Source organism: Tachyglossus aculeatus, chromosome 17 (assembly GCF_015852505.1).
Source record: "Tachyglossus aculeatus isolate mTacAcu1 chromosome 17, mTacAcu1.pri, whole genome shotgun sequence".
Classification (NCBI taxonomy): domain Eukaryota; kingdom Metazoa; phylum Chordata; class Mammalia; order Monotremata; family Tachyglossidae; genus Tachyglossus; species Tachyglossus aculeatus.
The window spans coordinates 46,168,038-46,188,692 of record NC_052082.1 but is presented as its reverse complement, the minus strand read 5'-3'; the positions used below and the strand labels follow the sequence as shown (position 1 = coordinate 46,188,692).

The window sequence follows — 20,655 nt, the reverse complement described above, 5'->3', positions numbered from 1 at the left end:
CGTATTTATTGAGGGCTTACTGTGTGCAGAGCACTGTACTAAACGCTTGGGAAGTACAAGTTGGCCACATGTAGAGACGGTCCCTACCCAACAGTGGGCTCACAGTCTAGAAGGGGGAGACAGGGAACAAAACCAAACATATTAACAAAATAAAATAAATAGAATCATCATCAATCGTATTTATTGAGCGATTACTGTGTGCAGGGCACTGTACTAAGCGCTTGGGAAGTCCAAGTTGGCCACATATAGAGACAGTCCCTACCCAACAGTGGGCTCACAGTCTAGAAGGGGGAGACAGGGAACAAAACCAAACATATTAACAAAATAAAATAAATAGAATCATCATCAATCGTATTTATTGAGCGATTACTGTGTGCAGGGCACTGTACTAAGCGCTTGGGAAGTCCAAGTTGGCCACATATAGAGACAGTCCCTACCCAACAGCGGGCTCACAGTCTAGAAGGGGGAGACAGAGAACAAAACCAAACATATTAACAAAATAAAATAGAATAGATATGTATAAGTAAAAGTAAAATAAATAGAGTAATAAATACGTACAAACATATATGCATATATACAGGTGCTGTGGGGAAGGGAAGGAGGCAAGACGGGGACAGCCTCGACTGGCCGCCCAGCACTGTGCTGAGCGGCGGGGGAGGTCCAAGATAGGCAGGGCCCCCATGGGGTTCACCAAGTACGAGGCAGAAGAATAATCGTAATAATGATGACAGAATTTGGGAACAGCCCGGGCTTTGGAGTCAGAGGTCGTGGGTTCAAATCCCGTATCTGCCAATTAATAATAATAATAATAATAATGGCATTTATTAAGCGCTCACTATGTGCACAGCACTGTTCTAAGCGCTGGGGAGGTTACAAGGTGATCAGGTTGTCCCACGGGGGACTCACAGTCTTCATCCTCATTTTACAGATGAGGTATCTGAGGCCCAGAGAAGTGAAGTGACATAATTAATGATGACATTTGTTAAGCACTTACTATGTGCAAAGCACTGTTCTAAGCACTGGGGGGGGGTGATACAATGTGATCAAGTTGTCCCACATGGGGCTCACAGTCTTAATCCCCATTTTTACAGATGAGGTAACTGAGGCTCAGAGAAGTTAAGTGACTTGCCCAAGGTCACACAGCAGACTTGTGGTGGAGCTGGAATTCGAACCCACGACCTCTGACTCCAAAGCCCGGGCTCTTTCCACTGAGCCACGCTGCTTCCCCCAATTGTCAATTGTCAGCTGTGTGACTTTGGGCAAGTCACTTTTCATTCAATTGTATTTATTGAGCGCTTACTGTGTGCAGAGCACTGGACTAAGTGCTTGGGAAGTACAAGGCGGCAACACATAGAGACGGCTCCTACCCAACAACGGGCTCACAGTCTAGAAGTCACACTTCACTTCTCTGGGCCTCAGTTACCTCATCTGGAAAATGGGGTCAAGACTGTGAGCCCCCGTGGGACTACCTGATCACCTTTTAACCTCCCCAGCGCTTAGAACAGTGCTTTGCACATAGTAAGCGCTTAAAAAGTGCCATCATTATTATTACTCTTATTATTAAATGCTTACTATGTGCTAAGTACTGTTCTAAGTGCTGGGGTTGATATAGAGTAGTCAGGTTGTCCCACGTGGGGTTCATTCATTCAATCGTATTTATTGAGTGCTTACTGTGTGCAGAGCACTGTACCAAGCGCTTGGGAAGTACAAGTTGGCAACATATAGAGACGGTCCCTACCCAACAGCGGGTTCACAGTCTAGAAGGGGGAGACGGACAACAAAACAAAACATATTAACAAAATAAAATAAATAGAATAAATATGTACAAGTAAAATAAATAGAGTAATAAATATGTACAAACATATATAAGTTTATACAGGTGCTGTGGGGAGGGGAAGGAGGTAAGGCGGGGGGATGGGGAGGGGGATGAGGGGGAGAGGAAGGAGGGGGCTCAGTCTGGGAAGGCCTCCTGGAGGAGGTGAGCTCTCAGTATGAGCTGAGGCACTGTGAAGTGACTTGCCTAAAGTCACCGAGCAGACAAGTGGCGTAGGCAGGATTAGAACCCACGTCCTCTGACTCCCAAGGCCGGGCTCTTTCCACTAAGCCACACTGCTTCTCTAAGCGTTGAATCCCCATTTTACAGACGAGGGACCTGAGGCACAGAAGAGGGAAGTCACTTTTTGCCCAAAGTCCAAAGGCAGATTAAGAACCCAGGTCCTCTGACTCCAAAGCCCGGGCTCTTTCCAAATACCATCATCATTATTACGATTATTCTTCTCCCTCCTACTTAGTGAACCCCATGTGGGCCCTGCCTATCTTGGACCACCCCAGCCGCTCAGCACAGTGCTGGTTACCCAGTCGAGGCTTGTGCCCTTTACAGCGCTTAGAACTGTGCTTTGCACATAGTAAGCACTTAACAAATGCCATTATCATTATTATTATTATTATTGTTATTATTTACACCAGGCCTCGCTGCTTCTCAGGAGCCCCTTGCCCTCCAAAAAAGCACCCCCCCAAAAGAAAATACCACCTGATTCTCGTCCCTCCTCTCCACCTGCAGCCCCCCACCCCGGTTTCCTCCCTCCCCAAGCCCTGTGGTTTCAGCTCCGGGCTCCCCGAGTTTTGGGAAAAACTCCTGAATCTAACATGAAGTCTATCGCAGAGTTTTTCATTTTACCACAAATGAGGTCGCTCCACACCGGTGTCGCTTTTTCGTTTAGGCTAAGTCACTCAATATGATGCGATTTCCCAAAAAGTGAAGCGCAAGGTGGGATGGAATTGAACCTACTTTATGGAAATCAGAACCTAAGCAGTTGGGGGATGCTTCTAATTGGAGGAGGAGAGAATAGTAGTTACGGTTTTTTATTAAAGCGCTTACTATGTGCCAAGCACTTTTCTAAGCATTGGGGTAGGTATAAGATTCAAGGCCCTGCTGAGAGCTCACCTCCTCCAGGAGGCCTTCCCAGACTGAGCCCCTTCCTTCCTCTCCCCCTCGTCCCCCTCTCCATCCCCCCCATCTTACCTCCTTCCCTTCCCCACAGCACCTGTATATATGTATATATGTTCGTACATATTTATTACTCTATTTTACTTGTACATATCTATCCTATTTATTTTATTTTGTTAGTATGTTTGGTTTTGTTCTCTGTCTCCCCCTTTTAGACTGTGAGCCCACTGTTGGGTAGGGACTGTCTCTATATGTTGCCAATTTGTACTTCCCAAGCGCTTAGTACTGTGCTCTGCACATAGTAAGCGCTCAATAAATACGATTGATGATTGATGATTATCAGTTTGGATACAGGCCCTGTCCCAAACGGGGTTTACAGTCTACGGAGGAAGGAGTAGCATTTAAACTTGTCTACATGTTTTGTTTTGTTGTCTGTCTCCCCATTCTAGACTGTGAGCCCGTTGGGTAGGGACCGTCTCTATATGTTGCCGGCTTGTAGTTCCCAAGCACTTAGTACAGTGCTCTGCACACAGTAAGCGCTCAATAAATACGATTGAATGAATGAATGAATTTAACCCCCATTTTACAAATGAGGAAATTGAGGCACAGAGAAGTGAAGTGACTTGCCCAAGGTCACACAGCAGGCTAGTGGCAGAGGCAGAAGTAGAATCCAGGTCCTCTGACATCCAGTCTTGTGCTCGTTCCACTAGGCCACCCTGTCCCATCCATTAGGATGTTTTTAGTCCTCTCAAGGCAGGACCTTTTTTTGTTCTGCAGATTTCGTTTGGCACCTAGCCTCCTGTAGATTCTAAGATGTTTTTTTTTTTTTTTTTTGCTTTGTTTTGGTTTCTCTTCGTGGAAAGAGCCAAGCGTTTCCATTTTTAGCAGAGAAGCTTCACGCCTGTCTTGAAGTTGGTTGTGATCTGTAGTGTTCCAGATAATTGGCCGAATTAATCCCTCAAGGCAGCACACTTAAGCATCAGAGATGTCAGACAAGCATTCAGAAAGTAGAATATATTTTGCCACTCTTCTGCTTTTTTGTATGTGTTTGGGTGCTATTTGTTAAGCACTTACTATGTGCCAGGCACCGTACTAAGCGCTGGAGTAGATACAAGGTGCTCAGGTTTGGACCCAATCTCTGTCCTCCATATGGCTTGCTCAATAGGCCTGTGGCAGAGCTGGCACTAAATCCTCTTGTTCTCAGGCCTTCATATATTCATTGCACTAGATCATGCTCCCTCCGTAAATACTAATTCAGACCCGGACCCTGACCCGAAGTAAGCCTGCCGGTCTAAAAGCAGTGGGGTGGAGGAGGTGATGGACAGAACATGATACAGAAAGAAATAGATTAACTAAGAAACGATAAAGAAATAACATGAAGGAAAACCAGCAAATTAATAACGGTGATAACAACACTAACCACAAAAGCTGCAGGCTATTAAATAGGTTGAAGGGAACAGTTTCAGAGTCATCATCAATCGTATTTATTGAGCGCTTACTGTGTGCAGAGCACTGTACTAAGCGCTTGGGAAGTACAAGTTGGCAACATAATGTCGCCAATTCTCAATGTCGGAGGGGATGAGCTGCCTATATAGCGTCTCGCTGTTCTTTCCTTGCAGGTTCGGCTTATTATTATAGTTATTTTTAATAATTAAAAAAATATTAGAGAAGCAGCGTGGCCTAGAGGATAGAGGCCGGGAGTCAGAAAGTCCTGGGTTCTAGTCCCTGCTCTGCCACTTGTCTGCTTTGTGACCTGGGACCTGCTTCAGTTGCCTCATCTGTAAAATGGAGATTAAAACTGTGGGCCCTATGTGGGATAGGAACTGTGTCCGACCTGATTACCTTGTATGTACCCTGGCGCTTAGAACAGTGCTTGGCACATAGTAAGCACTTAATAAATACCGCAGTTATTATTACTAACAGAAGTACCCGGTGGGCAGACAGGGCTGGGGTAGGGTAAGCAGGGAATCACTAATAGAGATGCATCCTTGGGCCTCTTAATTAATTAATTAATTATGCCAGGCAAGCGGCAGAGTCATGATTAGAACCCATGACCTTCCAACTTCCAGGCCCTTGTTGCCCAGGAAAAGAGAGCTGGCATCTGGGGGCACCTGGAGTTGAGGGTGTAATCACCCCTACCCTCATCTCATTGCATCTCATAAACTCCTCCCGCAAATCCCTATTCTTGTTTAAATCATCATCATCATCATCATCAATCGTATTTGTTGAGCGCTTACTATGTGCAGAGCACTGTACTAAGCGCTTCGGAAGTACAAATTGGCAACATATAGAGACAGTCCCTACCCAACAGTGGGCTCACAGTCTAAAAGGGGGAGACAGAGAACAAAACCAAACATACTAACAAAATAAAATAAATAGAATAGATATGTACAAATAAAATAAATAAATAAATAGAGTAATAAATCTGTCACCTAGCATTTTTATACGTAGATTGTAGTTCAGTCAGCTACTCTACATGAGCAGACTTTGACTTCCAAATTTCTAGGCAGTCAGGAAGCATGACTTTATTTTGCACAGCTTTAAAATAGATTATTTTGCTCATTTTAAAAAAAATTGGGAATTAAAACGCTTGAGAGTTGTTTCCTGTGGGAAATATTACTTTTAGCTCTCTTTTGTTTAACACTGTTTTCATGGAACTTATTACAATGTTTACCAGATTATTTGGTATAGAGTTATGAGGAAAGACAAGAAATGCTGCGTTTACTTTGTTACCTAAAAGAAAATTTTTCTTTTTGACTTTCAGAAATTGGCATTTCTAAAGAGGATGCATTAGAAACACTGCAGATTATAAAACGAGAATGTGTCTCACATATGCCAAAATCGTCGTGTGCATCAGAGTCAGGAAAGAAATATACAGCCCTGGAACTTCTTGAGCAAGAACACACCCAAGGCTTCATAATTACCTTCTGTTCAGCCCTGGATAATATTCTCGGAGGAGGAATACCTCTAACCAAGACAACGGAAATCTGTGGTGGGCCTGGTGTTGGAAAAACACAGTTATGGTAAAAAAAAAAAAAATTGTAAATATGGATTTTATTTATTAGTCTTTAAGGTTCTAATGAGTGTGTATCTGGAGGTCTTGGATTGGGATCGGTTAAAGAAAACCGTTCATTAACATCAGAGAACGTTATTGTCAAGTTGAATTTTGTGTCCAGAACCTGCTCAATTATTTCAGTTGCTGCTCATCCTCTTTTAATGAGTAAGCATAACTTTTTGTGTGTGTGTGTAACTTAGCATTTTTACAATTTATTTAGCGTCATCTTCATTTTTCTGGAATTTTTTTGTGTGCTTTATGTTTTTTTAATGCCTTTTGTTAAGCGCTTACTTTGTGTCAAGCACCGTTCTAAGCTCTGAGGTAGATACAAATTAATCAGGTCAGGCACAGCCCCTTTCCCAAATGGGGCTCACAGTCTAAGTAGAAGGGAGAACAGGTATTGAATCCTCATTTTGCAGTTAAGGAAACTGAGGCATGGAGAAGTGAAGTGACTTGCCCTAGGTCACACAGCACGCGAGAGCCGGGATTAGACGAACAAGGTCCTCTGATTCCCAGGCCTGTGATTTGTTCACTAGGCCATGCTGTTTCTGTTTCTGTGTGTTTAGGTGTTTTTCATTGGTTTCTATTCTGCATTTGGGCTAGTTTTACTTTTCTTTATGCTACCGAGAGCTGAAAGCTTGCCACTGAACTCTTCTAAAATTGTAAGCTCCTTGTGAGCAGGGAACGAGGCTGCCAATTCTATTGTACTGTACTCTCCCGAGCGCTTAGTACAGTGCTCTGCACATCATGGGCACTCAAATACCACCGACTGACAAATTGAACTCTGCTAAAAAGGAAGCATACTGTCCAGTGATGCAAGGTTACATCAGGAAGTAAAAAACAAGGCTAGTGTAGCTTTTGGGTGCTGTGGCATTCTGTTGTATTGTACTCTCTCAAGCGCTTAGTACAGAGAAGCAGCGTGGCTCAGTGGAAAGAGCCTGGGCTTTGGAGTCAGAGGTCATGGGTTCAAATCCCGGCTCCGCCACTTGTCAGCTGTGTGACTTTGGGCAAGTTACTTGACTTCTCTGAGCCTCAGTTCCCTCATCTGTAAAATGGGGATTAAGTCTGTGAGCCCCACGTGGGACAACCTAATCACTTTGTATCCTCCCCAGCGCTTAGAACAGTGCTTTGCACATATTAAGTGCTTAATAAATGTCATTATTATTATTATTATTATTATTATTACAGTGATTGAATGAGTGAATGAATGATTTTGGGTGGCTAGGGCTTCATTTTGGTCTGCCACTTACCTCAATAAGGGCACCACATTGTTGAAGGGCAGTTAGCGCCGTGAAACACAGACCTAATACGAATGTCATGTTCAATTTGTAGAACAATTCTGTCAGTGCCACCTGTGAGGCAAACATTGTATCAACAAGCAACAAAGATGAAAATAAAGTGGTTTTGGAATGCAGTCTATCAGTACTGAAGACCTGAGGGGTAGCCAGTCAGTACTTATTGAGTATTTACTGTGTGCAGAGCACTGTACTAAGTGCTTGGTAGAGTACAGTATAGCAGTATAACAGACCTAGTCCCTGCTCACCATGGGTTTACAATCTGCGGGGGGGAGACAGACATTAATAAATCAAATTACAGCTATGTATGTAAGTGCTTTGGGGTTGGGAGGGGGGATGAATATAGTTTTGATTTGAATATAGCTGAGTCTAGCTTTGAATATAGCTGTGCATATAGCTTTAATTCTATTTTTTATGGCATTTATTAAGCGCTTACTATATGCAAAGCACTGTTCTAAGCGCTGGATGTTCTGTACTTGTCCTTCCCAAGAGCTTAGTACAGTGCTCTGCACACAGTAAGCGCTCAATAAATACGATTGATTGATTGATGTTCTGGCGATTTTGACACCTGTCTACATGTTTTGTTTCGTTGTCTGACTCCTCCTTCTAGACTGTGAGCCCGTTGTTGGGTAGGGACCGTCTCTATATGTTGCCGACTTGTACTTCCCAAGTGCTTAGTACAGTGCTCTGCACACAGTAAGCGCTCAATAAATACGATTGAATGAATGGATGAAATGAAGGGAGCAAGTCAGGGCAACACAGAAGGGAGTGGAAGAAAAGGAAAAGAGGGCTTAGTCAGGGAAGGCCTTTAGGAGGAGATGGGCCTTCAATAAGGCTTTGAAGCTGGGGAGAGTCATTGTCGGATTTGAGGAGGGAAGGTGTCCCAGGCCAGGGGCAGGACGTGGGTGAGGGGCCCGCGGCAAGGTAGACGAGATCGAGGCACAGTGAGAAGGTTACTGTTAGAGCAGGGTGTTCAAAAAGCTGCTCTAAAGTGAGCTAAAATGTGAAAGCCATAAATTGAATGGATAGAGGAAACATAAAGACACAGAGAAACCTAAAATTCCAGTGATTTGGTAGAGCTTTTTTTAATGATATTTGTTAAGGACTTCCTATGTGACAGGCACTCTACTGCGCACTGAGGTAGTTCTTGTAGAGCTCAGAGAACACCTGAATATAAACAGTTGGGTTAAATATAGGTATATACTTAATGCCAGTCCAATAATAATAATAATGATGGTACTTGTTAAGCGCTAACTATGTGCAAAGCACTGTTCTAAGCACTGGCGGGGGGATACAAAATGATCAGGTTGTCCCACTTGGGGCTCACAGTCTTAATCCCCATTTTACAGATGAGGTAACTGAGGTGCAGAGAAGTTAAATGGCTTGCCCAAGGTCACACAGCTGACAAGTGGCAGAGACGGGATGCGAACCCATGACCTCTGACTCCCAAGCCCCTGCTCTTTCCACTGAGCCACGCTGCTTCCCCAATGAATTTCAGGTCTCAAGTAATTCAAAATACATTTTTTTTTCTTCTGCAGTTGGGATAAACACGCTGAAAGAATCAGTATTATTCCCACAGTGCGATTATGTTCTAGTTGTTTAACTAGTTTAACACAACGCATGTTAAGGCAAGTGGAGTTGGGATAGTAGGAAACTTGTGCGGAGCTACACGGTGTCAATCTAGGTATAGTGCTGCTCTACTTTGCAGCCTCACTGTTTTGCTCATCATCATCATCATCATCAATCGTATTATTGAGCACTTCCTGTGTGCAGAGCACTGTACTAAGCGCTTGTGAAGTACAAGTTGGTAACATATAGAGACAGTCCCTACCCAACAGTGGGCTTACAGTCTAAAAGGGGGAGACAGAGAACAAAACCAAACATACTAATAAAAGAAAATAAATAGAATAGATATGTACATGTGTTTCTTAATATTGCAGTGTTTAATACAGTAAAATAAGTGTTCTAGTTGTTCTGACGACTTTGACACCTGTCTACATGTTTTGTTGTCTGTCTCCTCCTTCTAGACTGTTAGACCGTTGTTGGGTAGGGACCATCTCTGTATGTTGCCGACTTGTACTTCCCAAGCGCTTAGTACAGTGCTCTGCACACAGTAAGCGCTCAATAAATACGATAGAATGAATGAATGAAAGTAGCAAAGGGGTGAAGCATTGTGTTAGTGGCATACCTTAATAGTAATGTAGGATTTCTTCATTCATTTGTTCTATCATATTTATTGAGTGCTTACTGTGTGCAAAGCACTGTACGATGCAATTGGGAGAGGACAGTGCAACAACAGACACAGTCCTTGCCCACAGTGTGCTCACAGTCTAGATGGGAGACAGACATTCATATTCATAAATAAATTACAGATATATACTTACATGCTGTGGGGATGGGAGGGAGGATGAACGAAGGGAACAAATCAGGGTGACGCAGCAGGGAGTGGGAGAAGAGGAGAGGAGGGATTAGTCAGGGAAGGCTTCTTGGAGGAGATGTGCCTTCGGTCAGGCTTTGAAGTGGGGGAGAGCAATTATCTGTGTGATATGAGGAGGGAGGGCGTTCCAGGCTAGACGTAGGATGTGGGAGAGAGGTCAGCGGCAAGGTAGATGAGACTGAGGTACAGTGAGAAGGTTAACATTAGAGGAATGAAGTCTGTGGGCTGGGTTTTAGGAGAGAAGCGAAGTGAGGTAGGAGGGGGCAACGTGATTGAGGGCTTTAAAGAGTGCTTTAAATGTGTTTCTTACACATCTTTCAAGGGTCTTTTTTGGTCTTGCCTTTTCTCTGTAGTATTCAGCTGGCAGTTGATGTACAGATACCAGAATGCTTTGGTGGAGTGGCAGGCGAAGCAGTTTTCATTGACACAGAGGGAAGCTTTATGGTGGATCGAGTGGAAGGCATCGCCACGGCCTGTATTCAGCACCTCCAGCTTGTTGCAGAATCACACCTGGAAGAGGGTGAGTTAAAGTTAGATTTTCAACATGGCAGAATCAATCAATCAGAGGGATTTGCTTCCTGGGTGTCAGACACTGTACTAGGCGCTTGAGAGAGTACGGTACGGTAGAGTTGGTAGACACGTTCCCAGTCCACAGGGCCCGGGAGTCAGAAGGACTGTGTTCTAATCCCGCACGGCCGCTCGTCTGTTGTGAGGCCTTGGGCAAGGCACTTCGCTTCTCTGGGCCTCAGTTATCTCGTTTGTAAAATGGGGATGAAGACTGGGAGCGCCATGTGGGACTAGGGACTGTGTCCAACCCGATTAGCTTGTATCTACCCCAGCCCTTAGTACAGTGCTTGGCACATAGTAAGCGCTTAACAAATACCAGAAAAAAAGAAACCCCAAAAACAGAACTCCCCCTCCAAGCTCTCCCTAAGAACTTGGCCCTGTCCACCAGGTGGGTGGGGCTTTCCCAAAATTCCCGATACTTGCAGAGCTCCTCCCAGAATGTTGCAATAGCTTCTGGGACAATTCGTACTTCATTCATTCATTCATTCATTCATTCAGTCGTATTTATTGAGTGTTTACTGTGTGCAGAGCACTGTACTAAGCGCCGGGGAAGTACAAGTTGGCAGCATATAGAGACGGTCCCTACATAACAACGGGCTCACAGTCTAGAAGGGGGAAACAGACAACAAAACAAAACATGTAGACAGGTGTCAAGTCATCAGAATAAATAGAGCTAAAGCTGGATGCACATCGTTATCAAAATAAATAGAATAGTAAGTATGTAATTCTGCTTCCTTCCCTCTACTCCTCTTTCCAGGCTTGTTTTTGAAGGGTTTTTAAAGCACATTGCTTCGCGTGCGGCCTGGCTAACAGCAGCTGGGGAAGGGGATGGCCTTATTGGGAAGCAAGTGTAAAAATACTTTTCAGAAAGTGGCACCAGATGGGGGAAAAGCAGGGACCACATGGACTGGGGATACAGCGGGTAGGAGAGGGGCATGGGAAATTGGAAACAGTTTTAGAAGTAAGGATGTGGCGAGGGGAGGCGGGAGGGCAGGAGGAGACCATTTTAAAGGGGGGCAAAGTGAGAGGAGGGAGTAGAGAGGATTCTGAGTACCAGGTGGGGTCCCCAGGGAGGGCCAACACACGTCCATTTTACTGTCAAGGAAAATCAAGTCGGCCACCCTATTGTGGAAACTCCGTGACTCAAAATAGGTGTATATAATCGACTGCGTTCACAATTTGGGGACAGGGACTTCTCTGGCCCGATGATCTACTATCCACCCTAGTGCTTGCGGCCACAGTAAGTGTCACCGCAGTTCTGGGAAATTTTGTTTAAGAAAAAGGATATCTGACTGGGGATCAGGCCCCCCCCCCCCCCATTTATTAATGCTGTTTCTGTGAGAAAATTAGCTCCAACTTAGATTTCGACCTAGGCCGTGGTTTTCAGGAAATGATTTTGTTATGTATCTGAAGGCTGGCCGCAATTGTTTTTGATGGGCAAAAGAAAAATATCATCTAGAGACTGGAGAGCAGGTCAAATAGTAGAACCTGTTTGCATCCCGCAAATGGGAAGAATGAAGAATTAAGATAAGACAGCTTATGCAGGTTCTATTAAAAGTCGGTGGGGTGACTAAAAATAGGACTTGGAGTCAGAGGTGCCCATCCTGTTGGGACAACAGGGGTCACTCAGTCAGTGGTATTTATTGAGCACTTACCGTGTGCAGGGCATTGTACTAAACGCTTGGGAGAGTATAATATAACACTAAACAGACACACTCTCTGCCCACAATGAGCTTACAGACTTGAAGACTGGAGGGTAGTGCCTCCCCAGTTATCTGAGCTGGAGTCCTAAACTCTTTCATTCCAGGCCTCCTCTAAGACCTGAGAGTTTCCAGGAACGGCTGAGAAACCTCCAAAGGGTGGTCTTCTGACGCATTAGCTCTTTGAAGCCCGTCCCCTCCCAATCTTCATCCGTTTCTTCAATCCCGCCCCCACTTTGCTTCTACCCTCAAATAAAAATTTGGTTCCTTTCTGGGCTTCCTGGCTCGCAGTGCTGAACTTTACCTAAAGCCATGTTTGTGGAGAGACAAAGCCCAGAACAGGTGCCCACTCATTTTGCTTTCCTTCTAAAAAACATTCACATTTGGTAGGGCGGAGATGCTCCCTTAGAATGTAGATTTCATTTCGTTTTTTTGGTTTCTTTCCCACAATCGCCGATCCAACAAAACGTTGAAAGCAAGTCATTGTCATCGGACTAATTGCTGTTTGTTTCAGAGCAACAAAAAGCTTTGGAGAATTTCTCCCTTGAAAGCATCCTGGCCCATATCTATTATTTTCGTTGTCACGACTACACGGAGCTGCTGGCACAGATTTACCTCCTGTCAGACTTCCTCTCAGAACATTCACAGGTATGGGTTGCAGTAGAATTAACCATTGATTTTTGCAGGGTTTTGGAAAGCTTGAGAAGTACAGTAGTACAAGAAAAAGAGAGATGAGTTTTTTTTAACACATTTCCTTTTTTTACATTATAAATAGATGCACCCTGAATTTCTCTTCTGTTCCCTGCAAATGATAGATTAACTTTTAGTATAATTTTCCACCTTTGGATGTGTTCCCTAGTCAGCAGTTTTCTGCTCCTTAAAGGTAACTTATAATTGATTCTCCTGTGCTCTGGAGAGAGGGTAAATTTGGCTCTTAAGGCTCTGTTGATTAAAACACATAGGTATCACCACTAAATTCTTACTGACTACATTTCTGCTCCACACCTGAAATTACATCCCTTCAAAATATGAGAAGCAGCATGGCTCAGTGGAAAGAGCTTCGGGGTCAGAGGTCAGGGGTTCAAATCCCAGTTCTGCCAATTGTCAGCTGTGTGACTTTGGGCAAGTCACTTAACTTCTCTGTGCCTTTACCTCATCTGTAAAATGGGGATTAAGACTGTGAGCCCCCTGTGGGACAACCTGATCACCTTGTAACCTCCCCAGCACTTAGAACAGTGCTTTGCACATAGTAAGCGCTTTATAAATGCCATCATTATCATTATTATTATTATTATTAAAATAGGTGAGAATCAATGAAAACTACTCTACCGAATTTACTTGAATCTAGAGGAAAGCATGTTTTCTGAGAATTGGTACCATCTTGCTCTCTTTCCAGTTTTGACCGAAAGCACTCTTCCTTCTTGCTTTTCACTTCCCTTACTTACCCCTTGTAGAATCTGTATTTTCTGCTTACATGTAACAGTACAGTGAGATGTCTTGGGATGCCATCATCATCATAATCATCAATCGTATTTATTGAGCGCTTACTATGTGCAGAGCACTGTACTAAGCGCTTGGGAAGTACAAATTGGCAACATATAGAGACAGTCCCTACCCAACAGTGGGCTCACAGCCACCTGCTCCTGCCAGCTGGAATTATGTGGGGATCCACCATTTTAAGCTAATCTTCCTTTTTCAAAGAATTTCAGTTGAACATGGCTTCTGGGGCTCTACTTTCTGCATAGTAGGTAACCCAAAGGAGCACTGACTCTGCTCACTGAAGTTCGACTGCAAGTTATAATTGTTTTTCAGTTGGCAGTTGAGCATCTGATCAGCTTAGTATTAGTTGCTCTCTTGGAAAACATTTATGATGAGAAAGTCTATAAATTTGAAACTTCTTGACTGTAAGCTCGTTGTGGTCAGGGAATGTGCCTACCAATTCTGTTTTTTTATTGTACTCTCCGACCTGCCTATTACAGTGCTCTGCACACAGTAAGTGCTCAGTAAATACTGTCGATCAATTGATTGAACTGACTCACTTTTAAGCCAATTCTGCCCCAGGCAATTGTTTTTAGCAGTTTTGTTTGAGATCATTTTCCCAGCAAAAATAAATTTTGGACCCAAATATACATAGGACAAAATACATTTCTAGTGTCAAATAAACATTTACTGAACATTTTGCTGAACATGCCAATTCTTCCTTCCCCCTGCAAAAAATAACCAAAACAACAAAGCAAATCTACCCTTGTATGTTTTTTGTTTTGTTGTCTGTCTCCCCCACTTCTAGACTCTGAGCCCGTCGTTGGGTAGGGATTGTCTCTATCTGTTGCCTAATTGTACTTTCCAAATGCTTAGTATGGTGCTGTGCACACTGTAAGCGCTCAGTAAATACGATTGAATGAATGAATAAGTTCCACAAGGCAAAATATTGGCTGCTCTGTGTGAATCACAAAAAAACCTTTGATTTAAATCCAATACTCAGTGCTGTGCAAACAAGACTCAAAATACTTACACTGTTAAGAAACATGAGGTTTAGTGTTATTTTGTTTGCTTGGATTTGTTGTTTTTTGGTTTGGTTTTTTTTTTTTTTTTTGCCATATGTAGACTTGGCCATAGATGCCTCCTCTGTCTAATTTACATTGGGTTAAGACTATATTGGGTCTATCACAACAAAGATACTTTTCTTCTGGGTGAAAAATAGAGCCCCAAGTGTCATTTTAAAAATTTTGATTGATGTTCCCTGGCTCTTTATTCTTTTGAATCTCCGAAAACTATTTAGCACACAGCCAAAGGACGGAAGCTTTGTGGGAAGTGATCTTGAAAATTACTGTTGAAAGAATTATTTTGCAGAGGTAAACCTTCAGATTGTGAATCCTACATAAACTCAGTTTTGATCAGAATGATAGCCCTCAGCTTCAAATAGGTTATTTTTAATATGACGCACCTTTGTAAAGAGCAACATCCTCTCACCCCCACAAAATACGAAATTGCCTCGACGTATACTCTTTATGTCCAGGTGAAAACCAAAGATTAACATTCATTTTTCCCTTCCCTTTTGGCTGGATGAATGTGATTTTAATAAGGCTTTGAAAGTGGGGAAAGTGGTAGTCTGTCCTGTGTGAAGAGGGAGGGAGCTCCAAACTAGAGGGAGGGTATGGGCAAGGGGTTGGTGGTGAGGTAGATGAGCTTAAAGGACAATCAGTCAATCAGTGGTATTTATTGAGCATTTGCTTACTCTGTACAGAGCACTATACTAAGCTCTTGGAAAGCTACCAGGTAACAGAGTTGGTAGACACGTTTCCTGCCCGTGATGAGCTTGTAGTCTAAGGGGGAGACAGACGTTAATATAAATGAAATACAGATATGTATTTAAGTGCTTAAAGGATACAGATCCAAATGCATAGGTGTCACAGAAGGGAGAAGGAGTGGGGGAAAAGAGGGCTTGATTGGGAAAGACCTCTTGGAAGAGATGTGACCTTAATGAGGCTTGGAAAGTGAGGAGGGGGCGGAGTTCCATGTTTAAGGGAGGATGTGGGAAAGGGGTCGGCTGTGAGATTGATGAGATCGAGGCACAGTGAGCAAGCTGGCACTACGGCAGGGAAGTGTGAGGGCTGGGCTGTAGTCAGCGATCTGTGAGGTAAGGTCGGAGAGGGGTGAGCTGATTGACAGCTCTAAATCCTATGGTAAAAAGTGTCTTTGATGCAGAAGTGAATGGGCAACCACTAGATGTTCTTGAGTGAGGAGATGTGTATGGAGCGATATATTTTTTTAATGATCTCGGCAGCAGAGTGAAGTATGGACTGATATGGGGAGACCCAGGAAGCAGGTAGGTGGTCAGTGAAGAGGCTGATGGAGGAGTCTTCTAGCCTGTGAGCCCATTGTGGGCAGGGATTGTCTCTATTTGTTGTTGAATTGTACTTTCCAAGAGCTTAGTAAAGTGCTCTGCACACGGTAAGCGCTCAATAAATACGATTGAATAAATGAATGAATGAGTCAAGGCGGGACATGATAAGTACTTGGATCAGTGTGGTAGCAGTTTGGATGGAGAGGAAAGGGCGGATTTTAATGATGTTGTCAAAGGGAGAACTGACAGGATTTGGCAACCGATTGACCATGTGAGTCGAGAGAGAGAGACGAGTCGAGGATAAGGCCAAGGTTAGGGGTTTGTGAGACAGGAGGATAGTGGTGTTATCTGCAGTGACGGGAAGGACACCACACTGAACTAGGAGCCCTCTCTTTAACCGAAAGACCCTTCTTTCTGAGCATTTTCATTTTTGGGTGTTTCTCTTTTTTAAAGCAAATGATGCACTCACATAATTTACCAACAGTGCTGTTCTCTCCTTATATGTTTAGGTGCGATTGGTGGTAGTGGATGGTATCGCATTCCCTTTTCGCCATGACTTTGATGACCTCTCTCTGCGAACAAGACTGCTAAGTGGCTTGGCCCAGCAACTAATTAGCCTCGCGAATGATCACAAATTAGCTGTAAGTTTATGGTCTTTGGAAATATTGTTTCATAGCCAATTAGAATATTGTTCAAATGAAGTTCACTGGTGTCTGGAGATTACAAAATAGTGCTCTAGTGATTTAATTTAAAACTGATTAAATTGTTAATGAGAAGGGTAAGCATAAGAGTGAGAGCAAGTTTGTGTGTGTGCGTGTGCGTGCGTGCCGTTTATCTGGACAATTTAATCTGGTAAGTTACAAATGAATTTGTTGGCCAATGTCAGAATAGCAGATTTGTAATTTCTAAAATTTTTTTCTTAAATCCTTTTTGAGTATGTAAACCTTAGAAGCTCCTGGATATATGTACAGTCTCTAGACTATAAGCTCATTGTGGACAGGGACTGTGTCTGTTTTTTGTTATATTGTACTCTCCCAGGCACTTAGTACAGTGCTCTGCACGCAGTAAATGCTCAATAAATACGATTGACTGACTGACAGGTAAGCAGGTTTTTATCTCTTGCCAATACTCAAGACTTGTGAATTTTTGCTGCAGGTTTTTCTCTGGACTCCAATTCTCCCTTTTCTTTCTGGAACATAGTTACACTAAGCTACATAACAACCTAGGAGGCATGTTTCCTTTGCAGTATGATATCACAAAGGTGACTTTTGTAGACTTATTGCCTCTTGCTTTTTTTTTTGCACGTGTATGTATGTTTAATATGATGTATGTATGCTGATTTAGCTGAACTCTGTATGTGTGTATGTATGTGTATGTAAAACAGTAGGTGTATGATGTATGCTGATTTAGCTGAACAGTGTGTGTATGTGTGTAAAACAGGAGGTGTATGATGTATGCTGATTTAGTTGAACAGTGTATATAACAGGAGATATATGATATATGCCAAATTATTTGAACCAGGATTTTAACTGGAAGGGGGAATTGAGGCCTTAATAGTTCAAGAGAAAACTGTTTCTCTGAACAGGTTTTTTTCACTGGTAGTTGCCTAGTGCAAAAGTTTACAACTACTAATAATAATTTTGGCATTTGTTAAACGCCTACCATGTGCCAAACTCTGAACTAATCACTGAGGTAGATACAATATAAGCAGAGAGGACATGGTCCTAGTCCTACTTTGGGCTCACTAGAAAAGAGGGCAAGGCCACGCTTCCTCATTAGTACTTTGAACACCCCTGTCATCCACTTAAACACAAGTGATAAATAAGAGTAGCTGAGACTTAATATCCCAAATAGCAATGAGAATTTTTGAAATGCTTTTATTTTCTTGTGATGAGGTTTTTCTTCCATCATATAAAATGCTTTAGTACCCTACCCTTGGAATATTTTTCACCCCATTTACCACAACACTCCAGCCTGTTAATTGAGAGTTTTTATAGCCAGTAGATGGCATGCAATACCATCAGCTGTTTGTAGCTACAGTTGAAGGATTTTTTAGAAGACAAAATTATTTTTGTATTCTTAAAATGGTGTTTGAAACTTTACTGTTTCTAGAGTTTCATTCTATTAGGATTTTTTTTTGGGGGGTATCTGTTAAGCACTTAATCTGTAGAAGGCACTGGGGTTAATCAGGTTGGACACAGCCCAAGTTCCACTTGGAGCTCACGGTCTTCATCCCCATTTTACAGATGAGGGAACTGAGGCACAGAGGAGTTAGGTGACTTGTCTAGGGTCACACAGGCAGGTGGCAAAGCTGGGATTAGAACCCATGTCCTCTGACTGCCAGGCTCTTGTTCTATCCACGCTGCTTCTCGTGGGGTTTCTGCATCTCTCACCCAGTTGTTCATGAAATTCCTTTTGTTTTGCCATTTTACATTAGGGTATTTGCCTAAATATTTCCAAAGAAATAGTAAAATTACATTTTTTAAACTTGCTGGGGGCACCATCTAAATTGGGCTACTTAGCCCCATGTAACAAAGCCAGAGGCCAATGTTTCAATTTCCATCCATTCAACATGGCAAAGTGGGTAAAAAAAGTGAAAGTATTCTTTCAAAATGTGTTGGTTAGTAGAAACAGGTTTACAAATGAAGTAGCTCTTAACCTGTTAATTCTTTCCTTGCTTGGAAATTTAATTTAACAGACTTGTGCATGATTATGAGCCACCTCTGAGTCTGTTTGAAGACCCCAAGGCTTGATTTGAACAACTTTTAAATGAGAAAGAATCAAGTTATTTGAATTTTAAAAAATAGAAAAAATGGATTAATCACTGAATTTGTGTTGGACAACCATTTTCCATTCCAGATCCTTCTACAGATTTTGTTGATAATCTGGAGTATCACTTCCCCATTCCTGATTTTTCTTGTAAATATGAAAATGATAGTATTGTCTGGAAATGTAGCTCATGAGGTGGGGTTCAAGTAAAAGCAGTCCAGTGTAAATAGGGAAATTATCCTGGAGCCTTTTTTAATTTTTTTCACTGATTCATTCTGATTTTCAGATTCTATCATGCATCCATTGTCTTTTTTAAGCCTCCGATTTCTCTGAAGCTAGTTCCTTGAAAAACCCCTTGACTGTTTGGCTTTATTTTTTATAATTCTGCATTTAGTATGTTTAAAATAATTTTGTATTTATGAAACAAGTACTCATTCTAGGGAGGAAATTGGGTGTTCTGTCTAGTTATAAATAAAAAATTCTTCTGTTATGAAAAGAAAAATATTTACCCCATCATACTTTTTTTAAATTTACTGAAATGTGATCCAAGTTCCTTGGTGGGAGGGAACATATCTTTTGCTCTAGTGTACTCACTCAAGTGCTTTGCATTCGGTAAAGGTTCATTCAATAAATACTGTTGATGGATTGATTTCAGAAAATGTTCTTTCTTCTCATCTCTTATATGCAGGTAATTTTGACAAATCAAATGACCACAAAGATTGATCAGAATCAGTCCATGTTGGTACCAGCTTTAGGTAAGTAATTAGCTTGAGCTGTGATTTTTTTCTCATCACAAAGCAGAGTTATGCTACAATTACTGCGATCCCAAAAGGACATTAAGGAGGTAGTGGTATTTAATAGGCAAGTGAAGTATGTAATAAAATGCTATTGTTACTTTACGAGTTATTCTGGAAATAAGATCCAGAGTAGTAATGGATAGAACACGGGCTTGGGAGTCAAAAGGTTTGGGGTTCTAATCCCGACTCTGCCACTTCATCATCATCATCATCAATCGTATTTATTGAGCGCTTACTATGTGCGGAGCACTGTACTAAGCGCTTGGGAAGTACAAATTGGCAACATATAGAGACAGTCCCTACCCAACAGTGGGCTCACAGTCTAAAAGGGGGAGACAGAGAACAAAACCAAACATACTAACAAAATAAAATAAATAGAATAGATATGTGCAAGTAAAATAAATAAATAAATAGAGTAATAAATGTGTACAAACATATATACATATATACAGGTGCTGTGTGCTGTGTGAGCTTGGGCAAGTTACTTCAATTCTCTGGGCCTCAGTTACCTCATCTTTAAAATGGGGAATGAGACAGCGAGCCCCAAGTGGGACAAGGACTGTGTCCAACCTGATTTGGTTGTATCCACCTCAGCCCTTAGTACATTACCTGGCACACAGTAAGTGTTTAACAAATACCACAATTATTATTATTCTTATCCAGACTGCAGCAGTCCTGGCTTGTTTTTGCTTTTCTTTCTTTTAGAATTATTTCCAAATATCGTTAGTACAGTTAAGTCATTGACATTCTCAACAACTTTAGTCAGTCAATTTCAAAACTGAATGAAAATATAGTAATAATTCGAATATCTGGTTTAATAACTGCTGCACTGTTATCAACTCAATTACAGTATTATTTTTTTTACAAAGCCCTATACTTTGTGTAGAATCCTGGTTGATTCTGCATTGATTTTTTTCACCTGTTTTTATGGTATTGGTTAACCATTTGTTACTCTGTGCCAGACACTGTGCTATGCATCAGGGTAGATACAAGCTAATAAGGTTGGACATGTCCCACATGGGCTCACAGTCCTAATCCCCATTTTACAGAAGAGGTAACTAAGGCCTGGAGAAATGAAGTGAGCTATAAACTCAATATGGGCAGACACTCATCTGCTAATTCTCCTGTATTGCACTCTCCCAAGCACTTAGTACAGTGCTCTGTATATAATAAGAACTCAATAAATACCATTCATTGATTGTGCATGTTAAGAGCTTTGGGCTAAAGCTGATTGAGTCCACTGT

At 42.2% G+C, this 20,655-nt stretch overlaps 1 protein-coding gene across 4 annotated transcripts in view; it reads left to right on the top strand.

Moving 5' to 3' along the window:
- Positions 1 to 20,655, top strand: part of RAD51C (RAD51 paralog C) — a 157,427-nt gene that overhangs the window by 900 nt on the left and 135,872 nt on the right. For all 4 annotated transcript variants that reach the window (XM_038759885.1, XM_038759884.1, XM_038759886.1 and 1 more), the window contains exons 2-6: positions 5,712 to 5,970; positions 10,088 to 10,254; positions 12,516 to 12,649; positions 16,355 to 16,486; positions 19,303 to 19,369. In XM_038759885.1, coding sequence (XP_038615813.1) covers positions 5,712 to 5,970; positions 10,088 to 10,254; positions 12,516 to 12,649; positions 16,355 to 16,486; positions 19,303 to 19,369 — 759 coding nt within the window. The remainder of the gene's footprint in view (positions 1 to 5,711; positions 5,971 to 10,087; positions 10,255 to 12,515; positions 12,650 to 16,354; positions 16,487 to 19,302; positions 19,370 to 20,655) is intronic.